This window comes from Salvelinus fontinalis, chromosome 8 (assembly GCF_029448725.1).
Source record: "Salvelinus fontinalis isolate EN_2023a chromosome 8, ASM2944872v1, whole genome shotgun sequence".
Lineage (NCBI taxonomy): Eukaryota > Metazoa > Chordata > Actinopteri > Salmoniformes > Salmonidae > Salvelinus > Salvelinus fontinalis.
The window spans coordinates 27,824,071-27,844,843 of NC_074672.1; the positions used below are offsets into that span (position 1 = coordinate 27,824,071).

Consider the following 20,773-nt stretch of genomic DNA (forward strand, 5'->3'; position numbering starts at 1 on the left):
GCCACCATGGCCTATTTATTGCCTTACCTCTCTTATCCTACCTCATTTGCACATGCTGTATATATTTATTCTACTGTATTATTGATTATATGTTTGTTTTTACTCCATGTGTAACTCTGTTGTTGTATGTGTCGAACTGCTTTGCTTCATCTTGGCCAGGTTGCAGTTGTAAATGAGAACTTGTTCTCAACTAGCCTACCTGGTTAAATAAAGGTGAAATAAATAAAAACTTCCGACTTCAACTGTACCTTTACTTTTACTCAAGTATGAAAATTGGGTCTTTTTTCCACCACTGTTTAAGACTAGTTTAATCACTGCTATTGTGCCTGCTTTATAAACCATTTGTTTATGCAATTGACATTGTAATCAATAACTAATGCAGATGAATATTGCCATTATGTTAAGCCTGCCCATGCACGAATGAATGGGAAAACCATTGCAGTTTACCGTGCCATGATACTTTATTTTTGTGTAATACCACATTTCTGTACAGGGATGGTGATAATCACTGAGCTGGCTTTATGTGGAGATGAAGTGTGTTGTGTTGGATGTTACATGTTCAATATAACTACAAGTCTTTAAGGCATATACTGTAACAAATACTCCACCTTGATCTGCTTAACAAAACCAAACTGACACTTTAATTTTAAACTCTGAAATAAACTGCATTTCTTTGGGTCTGCATTGTAACTGTACAATATTGAGGTAAACAAATCATATATTATATACAATACACTTAAAGTACAATATGTGATGACAAAATAACAAAAACTGTGGATTCAAAACAACCCAAACTGCGCAGGAAGGCACAACATACAGTGGCAAGAAAAAGTATGTGAACCCTTTGGAATTATCTGGATTTCTGCATAAATTGGTCATAAAATTAGATCTGATCTTCATCAAAGTCACAAAAACAGACAAACAGTCTGCTTAAACTAATAACACACAAATTATATTGAATACATCATTTAAACATTCACAGTCTAGGTTGGAAAAAGTATGTGAACCCCTAGGCTAATGACTCCTCCAAAAGCTATTTGGAGTCAGGAGTCCAATCAATGAGACGAGATTGGAGATGTTGGTTAGAGCTGCCTTGCCATATAAAAACCCTTCCAAATTTGAGTTTGCTACTCACAAGAAGCATTGCCTGATGTGAACCATGCCTCGAACAAGAGAGATCTCAGAAGACCTAAGATTAAGAAATGTTGACTTGGATAAAGCTGGAAAGGGTTACAAAAGTATCTCTAAAAGTCTTGATGTTCATCAGTCCACGGTAAGACAAACTGTCTGTAAATGGAGAAAGTTCAGCACTGTTGCTACTTTCCCTAGGAGTGGCCGTCCTGCAGAGATGACTGCAAGAGCACAGCGCAGAATGCTCAATGAGGTTAAGAAGAATCCTAGAGTGTCAGCTAAAGACTTACAAAAATCTCTGGAACATGCTAACATCTCTGTTGACGAGTCTACAATACGTAAAACACTAAACAAGAATGGTGTTCATGGGAGGACACCACGGAAGAAGCCACTGCTGTCCAAAAAAAACATTGCTGCACATCTGAAGTTCGCAAAAGAGCATCTGGATGTTCCACAGCGCTACTGGCAAAATATTATGTGGACAGATGAAACTAAAGTTGAGTTGTTTGGAAGGAACACACAACACTATGTGTGGAGAAAAAAAGGCACAGCACACCAACATCAAAACCTCATCCCAACTGTAAAGTATGGTGAAAGGAGCATCATGGTTTGGAGCTGCTTTGCTGCCTCAGGGCCTGGACAGCTTGCTATCATTGACGGAAAAATTAATTCCCAAGTTTAGCAAGACATTTTGCAGGAGAATGTAAGGCTATCTGTCCGCCAATTGAAGCGCAACAGAAGTTAGGTGATGCAACAGGACAACGACGTAAAACACAGAAGTAAATCAACAACAGAATGACTTCAACAGAAGAAAATACGCCTTCTGGGATGGACCAGTCAGAGTCCTGACCTCAACCCGATTGAGATGCTGTGGCATGACCTCAAGAGAGCAGTTCACACCAGACATCCCAAGAATATTGCTGAACTGAAACAGTTTTGTAAAGAGGAATGGTTCAAAATTCTCCTCCTGACCGCTGTGCAGGTCTGATCCGCAACTACAGAAAACGTTTGCTTGAGGTTATGCTGCCAACGGAGGGTCAACCAGTTTTTAAATCCAAGAGTTCACATACTTTTCCCACCCTGCACTTCGAATGTTTACATGGTGTGTGTTCAATAAAGACATGAAAACATATAATTGTTTGTGTGTCATTAGTTTAAGCAGAATGTGTTTGTCTATTGTTGTGACCTAGATGAAGATCAGATCAAATTTTATGACCAATTGATGCAGAAGTCCAGGTAATTCCAAAGGGTTCACATACTTTTTCTTGCCACTGTATATGGCTGTTTAATATATAACAAGTCTCTACATAGGGACAGTCTGGAACAGAATCCAGCAGGGCTATGGGGTCAGCATAATGGGGCCAGGAGGCATAAATGGTACCTCATCCTCCTCTATGGCTATAAACCTCATGTCATGTAGGACCAGCCTGAGGATCTCTGTCATGGCCGGATACACCGCTGAGCATTGTCCCATCTGTGAAGAGTCAAAACAGCTGTTTATACCGCTTTAAACTACTACTGTTGTTAAAAGGGAGAACGCTACATCCTCTAGTATTCTACCTTGGTGAAAGCCTTGATGGTGCGCTCCAGGAAAGCAGCCTCCACCTCTTCTGGTATTGTGAGAACATGAGCCATACAGTCCAGAATGCACATCAACATCTCCCTGGGAGCCTGGAGGGGATGTGGTCAAATAGAATACAGCTTTATTGTTGAACGAAAATGTGTCTTGTGTCTTTCCGAACACCCCCAGAAACTGTGGGCCTTTTGTGGGGAGCAATTATGGGGGGTTTAAGTGCCTTGCTCAAGGGCACAAGGTAGGAGATGGTACATGGGATCAGAGACCAACAGCCTTCCAACTGCAGGTTTGGTTCAATTCCCATTTTTGTGTTGCCTGGCCCGGGGCTTTCGGCTGCTCTAACCTCTAGGCAACTGCTGTACCCAAATGAATAGGTTAACTGAACAGAAGTAGTCAGTAGATTCACACAGTATTTAGCAAGTCCAAGTTTTCTGTGGTAGATCTATCATGTACAGTATGATTGGGCCCAGAGTGTGAAGCCCTGATGTGGCCTACAATAAGTGCTGCTGACCTGGTCCAGTGGTTTGAAGACAGCCTCTGGGTTTGCAGGGTCACTGTCGTTAAGGTCCAGTTTCTGTACATCTCTGACGGAGATGACTGGCTCCTTCAGCTGCTCCAGCCAGGTCCACATCAGCCCAGAGAGCACAAACGGGTCCTTCTCCAATGTACACAGCCTCTCCCACGCCCCTCCCATGTTTAACCCGGACTGCAAACAGATACAAAATAGACAATCATTGCTGCCCAAGCACACAAAAGGCCTACTGGAGTTAACCTAATGGCACTGCAGTATCAAAAAGGAAAATCAAACCTATATGAATTTCCTTTATGTACAAATGTAGTTGTCAGATAAGGGTCAGGTAAACATGAGTTGTCAATTGTGCTATGTTACTCTATAAGTACCATTACACATCTAATAATATTTCAGTATATAGAAATATAAGTATATTGTATGGACAGTATTTTTTTTAAACGATGCGATTAAATATAGAATTCCTACCTGCCAGGCGTGGAGTCTCTCCCTGTGTTCCTCCTCTCCATCCAGCTCCAGATCCACAGCCAGGGCCTGGGCCACCAGCACCCGCCTGGCCTCCTTGGACAGCTCTGTCTGGATGGTGATGAAGGGCACCTCTGACTCCTCTATCTGAAACACGTGGGACACATTCTCATTTTTCTCTAAAATCTCCCTCTGCTTCTTCCTCCACCTAAACAACATGCTGCCAAACGTTTTCTGCTTAGGGTGGCACTCAGACTCGCTGCTCTGGCAGGCTTTCTGCCTCTTCTTTAGGAGTGGGGATCCCTCCGCCAGGCTCTTCTGCTCCCAGAGGGACCCATGGGGGAAGGATCCATTTTGGGAGCTGTACGTGGTGGTGACAGGGCTGACCGTGGCCAGGGTTCTATGCAGGGAGTTCAGGGAGGGAGAACAGGCCACAGACACGTTGCTAGCGGACAGAAAGTTGGAGAGAGGTTGGGTCAGCAGGTGGAGTTCAGAGCCTAGCCTCTGCACGTCCGACTCGCTGTAGCTCAGGCTCTTGCGGTGGTAGAAGAGGGCCGGTTCGTTGGCGTGTCGGTGTTTCGTTGGGGGTCCCGGTAAGCGGGGCCGGTCCCCCATGCTGCCTCCCCCGAAGCTACCCTTGGTGAAGCCAAAGTCGTAGTAGCGCTCAAACTCCATCTCCTCCTCGGCGGTCATGTCATTGACGTCCAGCATGTCCTCCTCGATAACCTGACGGTGCTCAGCGATGTCCAGCAGCAGCTTGCAGATCACATGGATGATCTTGGGCAGGTGCCTGAGCTCCCGTCGCTCATAGCCGTGCAGCATGTGTCTCTGGCGGGTCAGGAACTGGGACAGGGTGACTGGGTTAGTCCTGGGCTCAGCGCAGGAGAAAATACTCCTGATGGGGACCAGGAACTGGGCAAACTCCCGCACGCAATACAGCTGACCTCTGGTTTGGATGGAGTTGGGACGTTTAGAACGTACAAACACGATGGCCTGGTCAGCGGTCATCCTGGTGGCAAAGACCAGGTAACACGCTAACAACACACCTGAGAAGACACAGGCAAAACCATCAGCGTTAGGGTCAGTCGTGACCACAAAGCATAGTCATTTTGATTACTGTGACTGTCAAACTTTTTTGTCCTATAGTACATTACCTGTTCTTCCCAGACCAGCATGACAGTGGACAGACATTTTCCCCTCCTGCATCGCAAAGGACATGACTTTCACCATGTCCAGGATGGATGTGAGGGAGGCCACCCCGTAGTCATTCCATCCAAAGTTATAGAAATATACTGGAGTATAAGGACAGTCATTATTTTACCATTCTCATGGTAAGTTTGCCTTTGGCTTCAGTTTTCCTCATTGTAGAGAAATAGTCATAAACTTACTATCATTCTCCATGAACACCTCAGGTCGGTAGGAGAATCCACTCTCTGGTTCCAGTGTGTTGGGACCACAGCTGGCGTGTTCCCCTGGTCTCTGCAGGTTTATCACGGTCTTTAGGCCACATCTACACACACACACTGAATTAGGAATCTATTATTTTATCTTTACTAGCTGTATTGAACTGATTTATGAGGACAGTAAATCATGAAATAGTAAATCTATTAAATTACCTTTTAAATTGGTCAATGATGTTGTACTTTTCTATTAATGCAGTAGAGGGCCTGGCCATGGCAAGTAGGTTCTCTGTGACCCTGAAAAGAAAGGCATGCTTCTGCATAAAACGTATGGGTATAATCCACTTACGTTCAACATACACATTTTCATAGAGCCTTTCTGAATCCTACCAGGAGGAGTAGAGGCCTTTGATGGCCTGCTCGTCCTCGCTCCAGCGGTCAGGGTCCTCATACTTGCAGTTCAGACCTCCACACCCTATGGAGCACTGTGTGGTTCCAGGTATGACATGACGTATCACCTCCCCGACCAACGTGTAATTCGCCCGGGGGGTTCTGACTGGGAGACACAGGGAGGATTGGGGATTTTATAGGAGAGATGAGGGGTGATATCAAGGGTGGTGGGATGGTGGTGTTTGTAGAATATCGTCCTCTGTCACTTCAACCATCTGAACTCAGCAGTTTCCGCTCAGAATTATATTTTATGTTGTAGTCTGCTTGTGGAGACATGTTGGAAAGAACTGATACATGCAATGGACTACCATACAGGTAAATCAAACACTACATTGTTTCTTCTTTCTGAATCCAACTGCAGAATCAACATCTGTGATTGGATTAGCACATTGTAAATAAGTAGTGTCAAGCTTAACTATGAGGTGTTCACAATGTAAAGAAGTAGTATCAAGCTTAAGTATGAGGTGTTCAGCCATTTACAGCTAGCTAATCTGCCTGGCACACTCCACCAGACGTAACTGAATTACTGTAAAAATAGCAACACAAAAACCTATTTCAACTCTTCATACATACTGAACAATTTGTTTTATTAACAGTATATATTATCCTCTATGATATAGTATAGGCATACCTGACTCCATGAAGCGGTAGGGGACTCCACTGCTCGTCTGAGGGTGGAGTACTAGAGGACGGAATACTCAGGCAGACATCCACTGCCATGGCAGTGCCTTGGCATGCGTACACACACACACACACACACACACACACACACACACACAAACACACACACATACACAGTCTAAGATAAAAACCTAAACACATTAACAAAGTAACAGCAACCTCGAAATAGTCAAATAAAGTATCCTCAGCACTTACACCTGTAGCAACAAGGATGTGGAGCTAGTGATCGTCAGCATCTTCAGACATCAACCTAAAACGACTCCACATGCCCACGTTGGACCACAGACAGTAGTCTGCTCAGATGCTTTAAATCTAAGCTTTAGTAGTCCTGCACCACCACGGGTCTTCAGTTAATCAGCCTGGATTATCTCTGGAAATTAGGGTTTGGCAACGACACCATCCACTGCATTCGTTATGCTCATCTCTGGACTGGCAGTGCCATGTATCTCACCAGGAACAGGTATTTTGATCCATGGGAATACAGCATCCTGGGCTGCCTCCGTTGAGAGGAGTCAGAGAAAGGAGGAACATCAGAGGTGTAGGTTGAACCGTGGCATGGCTCTGGACGTTAAGACACCTCCCTGGACGCTCCTCTTCTCTCCTCCTTAGTCATGTACTGTACCTCCCTCAGGAGGAAGAGCAGCAGGTCTATTCCTGACTCCTGGATTAACCCACTAATCTCATTACTGTACAAATAGGTTCAACAGGCAAAAGCCCGTGGCCAATCCACCTCACAATAGAGCAAAAATGACTGGTCATCTCTGACAATGTAGATTTGAACTCCCTTCAGTCCACACTGAGATAACACTTGTTAGTCGGATCAATCATCCAGAGATATCATGTGATCAGAAATCAATACATCCAATGTATAGTATGTTTACACCAAAATATTAACTGTACTCTCATTGAGTCATTCAGTGTGCTATGCTGCACTGTATATCAATCCTACACACAAAGAAAATCCTATGGTACATTTGTTGGTTGATGGGATTAACAACCAAAGTGAAGCAACTGTCATTGACTGTGATATCCAGGTTCAGACACTGTAGAGAAGATTGAGTCGATCCTATTCAGGTAAGGGGCAGGACCTGAATGAAATAGGAAGCACAGTGTCAAGTTCGATCATGATTTGCTTACCTGAGGTACTTGAAAGCTGATTATGGATCCGTCTAAGGAAAAGATACGACACTGACGCATCTCAGGCCATTCTGCAACAATGAATGGTAATTGGGAAGGGAAAGTGTCCTTGAGGTCCCTCTGGTAAGATAGAACCTTCTGGTAGGGTAGAACATGTTGCTTACAATGGCTTTCACAACAGATGAATGTGTGACATGGTAAGGATGATAAATTGATTAGCGGATTGACAGTCCTGCACTTAACTGATTGTGTTGTTCATGAAGGATTTAAGGTTACTGTAATCTCTTGTATTATCTGATTAGCTTAGTACTTCAGTCTAGTTGAATCCTCTGAGGACACAATGCACCTTTAATTTGGTAACACTTTAGATACAATGTAACTACACAATAAAAATGTAATGACTCTAGTAACATTGTATTACTGTGCTGTTACATTGTGAAATTATATTGTGTGGTTGCATCTACAGTGGAACAAAGACTCTCCATATGTAAATTGTGACTAAATTCTACTCTTTTTCTGCTTAATTGTACTCTTTTCTACAGATATCTAATTGTGTAGGAGTCTTACATAACAGAGGGTGATACATGGCCTCTGGATGAGAGGATATCGTTGAGAAGATTAGCCTGGCCTGATGAATGAGATCATAGTGTGGGACAGCTGTCCAGGCAGGCCTAATCAGGGACAGACACAACTAAATTAACGTCTAGAAACAACCTCTAGTCCCTCCCCCTAGACACTTAATCTAGATCTGAACGCTTTCGCTAAGTAAACAAAAACTGCATCACTTTACAGGAACAGGAGATCGGCTCGTGCCCTATTGGCATTTCTGGCTCAGACAAGGCTAGTAGTACCCTCCGATAGCCAGGGGGTTACCGTGGTTTCCTGCAGAGGAGAAACATGCACCTGATGGCTCCACCACCTGGCTACAAATGGCAGTGACAGGCAAGGATTCAAGAGCAGGAAAATAGAATGAATCCTCACTTTGTTTATAAAGCAGCTCAGATTGCAATATGTCAACTATTTCACCTAATAAAAGGAGTCACATCAATGTATATAATTCAAATCTTTTAATTTCATTTTTATCTTGTTCTTACTTCCCTCCAAGTTAAATAAGGAACGATAGTGTTCTAAAATTCAACATACAGTATAAACATTAATTCAAAATGTAAAATAACAAATGCACATAAGGAACTGTGCCTTTCACAACCAACAGTACCGTATCAAGTGAAACAGCATCATGATAAAGGTAATAGAATCACAAAATGTATTTATACTGTAATATTATTACTCCACGTAGGATGAGAGAACAATGGGTTAACTCAACCAATAAAGGATCAACTTAATATAAAATATTATATTGAGCTGTTACCTCAATGTGACACAGCACAATATCCTGTGGTGGAGTAAATGAAGTCTAATTGCTGAATTGAATCTTAAAATTATTTGGCATCTGACCATAGAAGCACATAATGCCCACTGCCTGAGAGCTGCCTGAGAGATACTGAGCAGGTACAAGTTGACTCTAACTATTGATACAGGATAAGATATAGTTGTTTAATCCTAAAGGTTATAAATAGGACTGAGGGTAAGGTAATCTGATTCTAGATCTGTGATTAGGGGCAACTTCTACCTTCACCAAGAGACCCAGCAGTCTCTTTTTGGATGAGGTGATCAGTGCTGGGTGTACCGGTCCTGTTTGTCTTTCCTCTCTGATCCCCTCTGTGGCTCTCAGCTGACATGCCAGCACACACTTATTTCTTCTTCTTTCTCTGAGGCCCTTTCAGAGAGAGAGAACGAGAGTAGAGAGTAGTTAATGAACAACACACTGACACACCAAAGGTAACCCCCTCTTCTGACAACCTGACAAAGCAAATTCAGAGGCCTCGTGGTACTCTAGGACAGAAACCCTGCTATATTGAGATGGTGGGGGCATCTAAACAGTGTGGTTATTTTCCTGTCATACAGTCAGAGAGCTGTCCCACCTGCAGATACTGCAGTGCTCTTCCAGATCTTGTGGTTGAGTTTCTCCCCCAGCAGGTAGAGGGGGGCCATGGTGATGGACGACACCCCCAGGAATATCACCAGGCCCATAGGACTCAGACGCTCCATGATGGGGTACACCCAGATACCAGCCACATGGTGCACCCACAGAACCCTGAGAGAGGGGGGGGGTTGTAGGAAGATGTCCAAATGTTGTTAAAGTATCATAACATTCAGTCAAGAAGTGGAGGAGTAAGAGGCGGCATCGAAGAAACAGAGCATTTTGCGTCAAACCACAACAACTTAACAATGTGATTGCTAGAACCTTACTTACCATCCCAGATAAAGAACAACTAAGACGGACAGACCTAGAAGGCCTCTCATCTTGCTGCCATATCTATGAGGCTGAATATACATCTGCAACAGCGCCAATGGCAGGGTGACAGTATGCTGTAAGCAGAGGGAAAAGACATGACTGAAATAAAGATTGACAGAAACCAACCCTATCAGCATAGCCCCACGTGTAACAAATGTGTAATAGTTCATTGCATGTGTTGATGCATTGTGGCCACATAAACAAGGGTATGTCATGTTAGTGTTAGGCAAGAACTAAAAACATGCACCACCTGGAATAGATTGAGAGACAATAGGACAGACTGGAGGAATAGAAGAAGAGGTCAGGCCATTATGTACTCAGCAATGCCTGCTTGTGAAACATCTACAGCAAGTGTCTGTTAGACTTTTGTAAATCAAATCAAATTGTATTGTCACATACACATGGTTAGCAGATGTTAATTTGAGTGTAGCGAAATGCTTGTGCTTCTAGTTCCGACCGTGCAGTAATATCTAACAATTTCACAACAACTCCCACGTGTAAAGGAATGAATAAGAATATGTACATATAAATATATGGATGAGCGTTGGCCATGCGGCATAGGCAAGGTGCAGTAGATGGTATAGAATACAGTATATACGTATGAGGTGAGTAATGTAGGGTATGTAAACATTATATAAAGTGGCCTTGTTTAAAGTGACAAGTGATACATTTATTACATCCAATTTTTAAAATGGCTAGAAATTTGAGTCAGTATGTTGGCAGCAGCTACTCAATGTTAGTGATGGCTGTTTAACAGTCTGATGGCCTTGAGATAGATACTGAAAAACAACTTCTTGGTCCCAGCTTTGATGCACCTGTACTGACCTCACCTTCTGGATGATAGCGGGGTGAACAGGCAGTGGCTCGGGTGGTTGTTGTCCTTGATGATCTTTTTGGCCTTCCTGTGACATCGGGTGGTGTAGGTGTCCTGGAGGGCAGGTAGTTTTCCCCCGGTGAAGCGTTGTGCAGACCTCACTACCCTCTGGAGAGCCTTACGGTTGTGGGCGGAGCAGTTGCCGTACCAGTTGGTGATACAGCCCGACAGGATGCTCTCGATTGTGCATCTGTAAAAGTTTGTGTGTTTTTGGTGACAAGACAAATTTCTTCAGCCACCCGAGGTTGAAGAGGCGCTGTTGCGCCTTCTTCACCACGCTGTCTGTGTGGGTGGACCATTTCAGTTTGTCAGTGATGTGGATGCCGAGGAACGTAAAACTTTCCACCTTCTCCACTACTGTCCCGTCAATGTGAATAGGGGGGTGCTCCCGCTGCTGTTTCCTGAAGTCCATGATCATCTCCTTTGTTTTGTTGACGTTGAGTGTGAGGTTATTTTCCTGACACCACACTCCGAGGGCTCTCACCTCCTCCCTGTAGGCCGTCTCATCGTTGTTGATAATCAAGCCTACCACTGTAGTGTCGTCTGCAAACTTGATGATTGAGTTGGAGGCGTGCATGGCCACGCAGTCATGGGTGAATAGGGAGTACAGGAGAGAGCTGAGAACGCACCCTTGTGGGGCCCCAGTGTTGAGGATCAGCGGGGTGGCGATGTTGTTTCCTACCCTCACCACCTGGGGGTGGCCCGTCAGAAAGTCCAGGACCCAGTTGCACAGGGCTGGGTCGAGACCCAGGGTCTCGAGCTTCAAGATGAGTTTGCAGGGTCCTATGGTGTTAAATGCTGAGCTGTAATCGATGAACAGCATTCTTACATAGGTATTCCTCTTGTCCAGATAGATTAGGGCAGTGTGATTGCGTCGTCTGTGAACCTATTGGGGCGATAAGCAAATTGGAGTGGGTCTAGGGTGTCAGGTAGGGTGGAGGTGATATGATCCTTGACAAGTCTCTCAAAGCCCTTCATGATGATGGAAGTGAGTGTTCCGGGGCGATAGTCATTTAGCTCAGTTACCTTAGCTCTCTTGGGAACAGGAACAATGGTGGCCCTCTTGAAGCATGTGGGAACAGCAGACTGGGATAGGGATTGATTGAATACGTCCGTAAACACACCAGCCAGCTGGTCTGCGCATGCTCTGAGGACGCGGCTAGGGATGCCGTCTGGGCTGGCAGCCTTGCGAGGGTTAACACGTTTAAATGTTTTACTCACGTTGGCTGTGGTGAAGGAGAGCCCGCAGGTTTTGGGAATGGGCCGTGTCAGTGGCACTGTATTGTCTTCAAAGCGAGCAAAGAAGTTGTTTAGTTTGTCGGGGAGCAAGACGTCAGTGTCCTCGACGGGGCTGGTTTTCCTTTTGTAATCCGCGATTGACTGTAGACCCTGCCACATACATCTCGTGTCTGAGCCGTTGAATTGCGACTCTACTTTGTCTCTATACTGATGCTTAGCTTGTTTGATTGCCTTGCAGAGGGAATAGCTACACTGTTTGTATTCGGTCATGTTTCCGGTCGCCTTGCCATGATTAAAAGCAATGGTTCGGGCTTTCAGCTTTGCGCGAATGCTGCCATCAATCCACAGTTTCTGGTTGGGGAAGGTTTTAATAGTCGCTGTGGGTACAACATCCCTGATGCACTTGATAATAAACTCGCTCACCGAATCAGCGTATACATCAAAAATGTTTGTCTGAGGCTATCCGGAACATATCCCAATCCACGTGATCGAAGCAATCTTGAAGCGTGGACCAGCGTTGAACAGACCTGAGCCCAGGCGTTTCCTGATTTAGTTTCTGTCTATATGCTGGGAACAACAAAATGGAGTCGTAGTCAGATGTGCCGAAAGGAGAGCGAGGGAGGGCTTTGTATGCGTTGCGGAAGTTAGAGTAACAATGATCCAGAATGCTGCCAGCCCGGGTCGCGCATTCGATATGCTGATAAAATTTAGGGAACCTTGTTTTCAGATTTGCTTTGTTAAAATACCCAGCTACAATAATGCAGCCTCAGGATATGCGGTTTCTAGTTTACATAGAGTCCAATGAAGTGCTTTCAGGGCCGTCGAGGTGTCTGCTTGGGTGGGATATACACGGCTGTGATTATAATCGAAGATAATTCTCTTGGTAGATAATGCGGTCAGCAATGAATCGCCCTTGCTGTCTCTGCCTGGCCGGTTCCCCTCTCTCCACTGGGATTCTCTGCCTCTAACCCTATTACAGGGGCTGAGTCACAGGCTTACTGGTGCTCTTCCATGCCGTCCCTAGGAGGGGTGCGTCACTTGAGTGGGTTGAGTCACTGACGGGGTCTTCCTATCTGGGTTGGCGCCCCCCCTTGGGTTGTGCCATGGCGGAGATCTTTGTGGGCTATACTCGGCCTTGTCTCAGGATGGTAAGTTGGTGGTTGAAGATATCCCTCTAGTGGTGTGGGGGCTGTGCTTTGGCAAAGTGGGTGGGGTTATATCCTTCCTGTTTGGCCCTGTCCGGGGGTGTCATCGGCCACAGTGTCTCCTGACCCCTCCTGTCTCAGCCTCCAGTATTTATGCTGCAGTAGTTTATGTGTCGGGGGGCTAGGGTCAGTTTGTTATATCTGGAGTACTTCTCCTGTCTTATCCGGTGTCCTGTTCGAATTTAAGTATGCTCTCTCTAATTCTCTTTCTCTCTTTCTTTCTCTCTCTCGGAGCACCTGAGCCCTAGGACCATGCCTCAGGACTACCTGGCATGATGACTCCTTGCTGTCCCAAGTCCACCTGGCCATGCTGCTGCTCCAGTTTCAACTGTTCTGCCTGCGGCTATGGAACCCTGACCTGTTCACCGGACGTGCTACCTGTCCCAGACCTGCTGTTTTCAACTCTCTAGAGACAGCAGGAGCGGTAGAGATACTCTTAATGATCGGCTATGAAAAGCCAACTGACATTTACTCCTGAGGTGCTGACTTGCTGCACCCTCGACAACTACTGTGATTATTATTTTTTTGACCATGCTGGTCATTTATGAACATTTGAACATCTTGGCCATGTTCTGTTATAATCTCCACCCGGCACAGCCAGAAGAGGACTGGCCACCCCTCAGTCTGGTTCTTCTCTAGGTTTCTTCCTAGGTTTTGGCCTTTCTAGGGAGTGTTTCCTAGCCACCGTGCTTCTACACCTGCATTGCTTGCTGTTTGGGGTTTTAGGCTGGGTTTCTGTACAGCACTTTGAGATATCAGCTGATGTAAGAAGGGCTATATAAATAAATTTGATTTGATTGTAAGGAATTCTAGGTCAGGTGAACAAAAGGACTTGAGTTCTTGTATGTTGTTATGCTCACATCACGACTCTATAATCATAAGATTATGATTATGATTACCCCTGCCCTTCTTCTTACCAGAGAGATGTTTGTTTCTGTCGGAGCGATGCGTGAAGAAACCGGGTGGCTGTACTGACTCTGATAACGTATCCCGAGTGAGCCATGTTTCCGAGAAACAGAGACTGTTACAATCTCTGATGTCTCTCTGGAAGGCAACCCTTGCTCGAATTTCGTCTACCTTGTTGTCAAGAGACTGAACATTGACGAGTAGTATACTCGGGAGCGGTGAGCGATGTGCCCCTCCACGAAGCCTGACCAGAAGACCGCTCCGTCTGTTCCTTCTGCGGCGCCGTTGTTTTGGGTCGCCTACTGGGGTCCGATCCATTGTCCTGGGTGGTGGTCCAAACAGAGGATCTGCTTCGGGAAAGTCGTATTCCTGGTCGTAATGTTGGTAAGTTGACATTGCTCTTATATCCAATAGTTCTTCCTGACTGTATGTGATAAGACTTAATATTTCTTGGGGTAACAGTGCAAGATATAATAAATAAAAAAAGTAAATACTGCATAGTTTCCTAAGAATGCAAAGCTAGGCGACCAACTCTGTCGGTGCCATCCTGTACAGCTCGCAATGTGTTAAAACCAGTTCTGACAAGGTATTCTACTGTTAAAATTGTAAAACTGACCAGGTGTGTACAGTACAGGTGCAGTGGAGACAGAGGCCACAGAGTGAGAGGTGTGTCCATTGTGCTGACAGATTACTAATGTAGTCTGGATGGCTCCGTTGGTTGGAAAACACTGGCAACACCACATTGTTGTGTGACTGGCTACATTAATTCATGTGAAATGCAACCATAATTGAAAGATCAGAGACACTGTTCAAAGCATGTGAATCTGACCATAACCCTATTCAGAAACCTCTACCCTTGAATTACTAGGACATGACTTCTTCAAAGATCCATGTGATACAAAGCCACACTGACCTGCACAACCAATTGGATACAGCCCCATATTTAACAGAATACATTGGGATCACACAGTCAGTACAAAGTCCACCATGTGCAGTACGTGCACATGATTGTGACACTTACCATAGCATGGTTCAACCAGATAGGAATAATGTCATCAAGAAACTTTGGAAACACCAGCTCTCTGTTGTAGTGATATATTGACCAGAAGGACAAGAACACAAACTGGGGATTAGAAATGAAGAGTAAATTGGTTATTATGTCCAAATACATGTTTTCAGTAATACCAGTTTAGATGTAGTGTTGATTATACACGTCATAAATGTAGTCAAATGTGCACACACACACAATATAAATATAGACATTAAAGGCACTTACTGTCCCAATAGGAAAAGCCCAAATAGTGAAAAGGGTGTCTCTTAATTTCACTAAGAGGAGAGGTACACCACACCTCAAATTTTTGGATGGCAATATCAGGTGGATAATGTCAATCAAAACAACGAGTCCGAAGAACACTGTCTGCAAAACCTTGGGAGAAATGATGCAGAAATGGTTAGACTACCCTTACTTAGGACACCGCCTCTAGCAATATGGCTATATAACACAGCAATGCAATTATAGAATTGTCTCACTTGGCTCGAAGCCACAGCAAGGTAAAAGATTATGTAGGGTAATACAATAACGCGGATGTGTAAACTATTTCTAACATTTTCTAACATAACATAGCCACCAACCACACTCACCAGATTGAGGAAAGTCAGATATTTCCAGCGGCCTCCGTATGTTTTAGCTCCTGGGTGGCCCTGTGTGATTTTCAATGAGCAATTCGCCGATAAGGTAAAGACATACCATGAAAATATTACTACATGAATGAGGAGATATGATCCCCATGACATGTTCGTAGCCATTTTGACAGCTTTTGAGCTTCCGCACAGATAGAACAATGAGACAGATATTTCACCGGATGTATAAATGTGAAGCATCCGGTTTCCGTTTCCACTCTCTACCATATAATGACGAGAGGAAGCCCAGTGGCCGTTTGTTTGTTTTTAACTCTTGTCCTTCCTCTACCCTCTAACCTCTCCCATATAGTTATGATGTCCATCCAGTTTAATTTATATTTGCCATATCTTTCAAACTGTGCTCTTTCAAATAAGTTCTTAACCTATATACGTTTTACGGGCACAGTATGTTTGAAATTATTTATCTTGCTGTTATTAGTTGCTATTAGTCCCAACCTTCAGCTCAATTCAAGCCCTCCCATCTGTCTCTTATTAACAACATCCATATTAGATGTCTAGTTGCCATATATTTTACATCTGTGCTGTGACGTTTCTCAAAAGTTCTGAGCCTTTCAATTTTAAATAAAAAAAATTGCAAAAAGTATTATTATATTGTTGATCGATTGACTATGACATTTCAGATCCCCAAGTAGTGCTATCTGCAGGGTTAGCTCCAGGTAAATATTGCAATTCTTTAGTCATTCCTGGACCTGTGACCAAAAACAAGCTACATATGGACAGTACCAAAACAAATGATCTAATGATTCTGCCTCTTCGCAGCAAAATCTGCTGCTCTGGGAAGGCTGTATCCCCCATATAAATAAAATGTTGTTGGTTGCAAGAATTCTGTATAATAGTTTAAATTGAAAAATGCAACATTTTGAATCTGGGTCTTTTTGCGTCTCAGTTCAATAAACCATGTGCCATGGAATCGGGTCAAAAATGTCTTCCCAACCATTTTGCAATCTATAAATATATGTTTTAGTTAGCTGCATGTATGACACCCGTTGTTTTTATGATATAATTTACGAAGATTATACTTTTTTTTTTTAAATCAATAAATAATGTTTTTTTTAATCAGTTAGTATATCGGAGTTTAACCACAATATTTGTTGTATTATTTGTTCTGTCTTTTCTGGTGGATTAAATTGAAATTACAAGCAACTTTCTAAGGCTTGTTTTAAAAAATAGTGATATTTAAGAGATTATCTCCTTTTCAAATAACTGAAAGTGAGAGGTTGTAATTTGAATAATGGGAAAAAGGCATTTCTTGAACATAGGGTGAGACATTCTTACTAATTTGCTAGAGAACCAGTTTGGATTTAAGTATAACTTTTGTATGACTGAAGCCTTTAGTGGGAGGTCGAATTAAATTCATTATATAAATAGGCCAGTTTCATTTTGTCTGGCTTGCCTTTCCAAATAAAATGGAATCTTTTTTTCTCATAAAATGTTTAAAACTGTTTGCTAGGTGTAGGTAAGACCATGAACAAATAGGTAAACTGGGATATGACTAAATAGATAATCCGGGTGATTTTTCCACAAATAGAAAGTTATTTACCTTTCCATGGTAGCAAGATCTTATCTATTTTTGCAAACTTTCTATAAAAATGTATTGGAGTGAAATCATGTATTTCTTTCGGGATATGTATACCGAGTATATCCACATCACCATCAGACCATTTTATTGGTAAACTACATGGAAAGTAAAAGTAGTATTTTTTTGTGATCCAATACATAATATAGTAGAATTATCATAATTTGGTTGTAATCCAGAGAGGTTATAAAAATGATCTAGATCCTCCATGAGGCTGTGGAGGGATCCAAGTTGTAGATTTAAAAGAAAACATTCATCATTAGTGTACAATGACACCTTGGTTTTTAGCACTGTATTTCTAATCCCTTGATATTATTGTTGGATCTGAAATTAATAGCTAACATTTCAATGGCCATAATAAATAGATATGCCAATAGTGGGCAACCTTGCTTCACTCCTCTTGACAGTTAAAAACTTTCTGAGATGTAGCCATTATTTACAGGGTTACTATAGGGTTACTATACATAATTTTTTACCCATTTTATAAGTGATTCTCCAAAATTGAAATGTTCCAGGCATTTATATATAAACTCCAGTCGTACTTTATCAAAAGGCTTTTCAAAGTCTTATCTCCAATGTATTGTAATGAAACAGCAGGGAGCAGGTCTCGAACCCTCGACCTCCTAGCCCGAGGTCCGGCGCGCTATCGACTGTGCCGCAAAAGCATGCTCAAGCGGCAGAGTCGATTTCCGCGCTTATAAACCCAGGGTCGTTACACTAGCCCCTCCTTTCAAAGAGCGCGTCCTCGCGCTAGCTTGCGACTTTACGTCTTACAGGAACACGCTCACCGGCCAAGCACACGCACTGTCGTGGATGCAAGGTCCGATCACTTCTGACACCAATGTAATGAAACAGCAAGGAGCAGGTCTCGAACCCTCGACCTTCTAGCCCGAGGTCCGGCGCGCTATTGACTGGCGAGGTCCGATCACTTCCGACACCAGTGTAATGAAACAGCAGGGAGCAGGTCTCGAACCCTCGACCTCCTAGCCCGAGGTCCGGCGCGCTATCGACTGTGCCGCAAAAGCATGCTCAAGCGGCAGAGTCGATTTCCGCGCTTATAAACCCAGGGTCGTTACAGTATCATCCCTGTAAAAAACCTGTCTGATTAGAATGAATAATGTTCGACAATACCTTTTTAATTCTATACTCTATACATTTTACAAGCATTTTTGCATCACAACACAACTGTAAGGAGGCTCCAATTTTTTTAATGGACTGGATCTTTATATTTCCCACTTGTATCCTGTTTCAGTAATAATGAAATCAGACCTTGTTGAGTGTTTGATAATCTACCATTTGCATATGAGTGATTAAAACATGCTAATAACATCTTCTGAGTATATCAAAAAAGGTTTGGTATACCTCAACTGGTATACCATCCAGCCCTGGAGGTTTCCCGGACTTAAAGGCTTTAATTCAGCAAGAGTAACGTATATGCCAATTATCTGATGGTTCGACCACATTCTATCCCCTATCACCACTTTTTTCACTTATGGTGCCAACAAGAATGATATAATAAAGAAGTCAAGACTACGAGATTGATTGATCGTCCGCTATGTATATCTCAGTAGGTCAGGTTATTTAAGCCTCCATATATCTACTAGTTCCAATATTTCCATGACATTCATGATTTTCTTAAGAGCATGAGGGTCATAGTTTGTAGTGTGATTTCCTTTACAGTCCATTAAGGTATTTAAAACAGTATTATAATCTCCCACCATAATAATAGAGTCTTGTATTGCTTGCATGATTGATAATGTACTATATATATTTTCAAATAAGCGATGATCATCATTATTTGGTCCGTAAAGGTTAATGAGCCATATCTGTTTATGATCCAATAACATATTTAAAATCATCTACCTTGCAGATCTGTTTTGACAATTTGCACATTCAGATCAAAATGACTGTTAATTAATATCATCACCCCTTTTGAGTTTCTTTACCCATGGGAGAAGTACATTTCAGTCCATTTTCCACTCACCTTCATCTAAAATTGTAGAATGAGTTTCCTATTCTATATTCTATATTCCTATATTTCTTCTCTTTGAGCCAGGTAAATATTGTTCTTCTTTTCTTATTATCTGCTAAGCCATTACAATTATAACTAGCTTTTTTTCTACCCACTATGATTAATATGTTCTCATTGGAAACGACAGGCTGTGGTCTATATTGGGTTAGTTATCAAATCTTTGGAATCCGTGTAGCAGTGTGCAGCAAAGAACCTAAACGTACATCAATGACGCAACCTAGAGGCCGGGTGCAGTACTCCTCAACGGTCAAAAAGATCCAATGTAACGATTTTAACCGCCAGAGACAAAAACAATACTAACTAACAACAGTAAGCGCACGGTACAGTTCACATTATGACTAATATTACATCGCGTGCAACAGCACAAATAGAATGTTGCAATGTCCTCAGGGTGCGTAACTTGCTCGTCATCATTTCTACAGCATCGTCGGCTACGGGGTAAGGTGTCAAATCCAATTAAAAAATTAAACGAGCACTAGATGGCGCACGCGAGTAAAATGAAACATCATTGCGCAAGCAAACAGTCGAGAGAAGAAAGTTGGTCGACCAAGCAGAGGTCAGGACAGGTCCCAGAAGTATACATGCCCGCCGAGAGCGCAGATTAAATTTGAGAGTTTGCAACTGTGACATTGAGCGAGCAGAACATCATTGCCACAGCTCAAAAATAGACATTTCTTAAACAGTACATATAGAACTGTAAGCAAAGAAACGTGATTCAAACGTCTAAAACTTTATATGAAAGCATAAAATTGTCTACCAGCAATAGTAATTTATCATTGTAAAGTTTTCTCTCTCAATTTCTCAAATTGTTCTCTCAAATCTTGGCAGTTTTGGGGTTGGACCTCGGCTGATGGGGGCAGGCTTAAAGGCGGGTGCGTGTCTAGAAATCTTCGATTGGTCACTTTCACTGGAGTGTAGGACGAACTAACAAGTTCCTATCATTGGCAAGTCCTGTGATGTGATTGGCTATTATGAGCCTTCTATTTGTGATGCACTGCAGAGCGATTGGATTGAGTTGATTGGTGCGTTGCAAAAAGCGGGCAGAACACAAGAGAGAGAGAAAAAAAACAAAGAACACAGTAGAGGTCTGGGTGCAGGTCTTGTGTATAATGATGCTTCAGACAGACATGTGTGGGGAAGTGGATGCTGAGTTTGAATCAAGCAGTGTGTCTAGCAGTTGGTGAAAATGGATGTCCTGAATGGACAACAGTAGTGTCGAAAACTGTAACAAAAAAGTCTGTCAAAGTGACCAGGAGTGGTCTTATTTTCAACTCATTGTATTTCTGAAGAACAGAGGAAGATTGCAGTGGACCTCAAAAGAATCCAAACAACAGAAGTTTCGTCCTTTGAACTTTGGAGTAGAGCACCTGTCAAAGGAGTCATCGCAGGGGTTCAATTTGAATACCTGAAGAGAATTCCTGGTGTGGTTGCTGCCCGGCATCTGACCCACCGCGTGAATGGAGAAAAATAAGAAAGTCTGTCCATCCTGTTGTTTTTTGATATAGAGCATCTACC

General features: G+C 43.1%; 2 protein-coding genes across 2 annotated transcripts; both read right to left on the reverse strand.

The window, feature by feature from the left end:
- Window positions 1–237: 237 nt before the first annotated feature.
- Window positions 238–8,315, reverse strand: LOC129861011 (protein tyrosine phosphatase domain-containing protein 1-like). Its single transcript, XM_055932020.1, has 9 exons — window positions 6,183–8,315; window positions 5,492–5,657; window positions 5,318–5,398; window positions 5,090–5,211; window positions 4,856–4,993; window positions 3,705–4,747; window positions 3,219–3,413; window positions 2,692–2,802; window positions 238–2,605 (listed from the first exon to the last, which is right to left on the reverse strand). The coding sequence occupies exons 1-9, from the start codon at window positions 6,190–6,192 to the stop codon at window positions 2,471–2,473; spliced, it is 2,001 nt and encodes a 666-aa protein (XP_055787995.1). The 5' UTR covers window positions 6,193–8,315; the 3' UTR covers window positions 238–2,470.
- Window positions 8,316–8,421: 106 nt separating this feature from the next.
- Window positions 8,422–15,845, reverse strand: LOC129861012 (androgen-dependent TFPI-regulating protein-like). Its single transcript, XM_055932021.1, has 6 exons — window positions 15,591–15,845; window positions 15,226–15,375; window positions 14,971–15,072; window positions 9,684–9,799; window positions 9,352–9,524; window positions 8,422–9,146 (listed from the first exon to the last, which is right to left on the reverse strand). The coding sequence occupies exons 1-6, from the start codon at window positions 15,828–15,830 to the stop codon at window positions 9,121–9,123; spliced, it is 807 nt and encodes a 268-aa protein (XP_055787996.1). The 5' UTR covers window positions 15,831–15,845; the 3' UTR covers window positions 8,422–9,120.
- Between the last annotated feature and the right edge of the window lie 4,928 nt (window positions 15,846–20,773).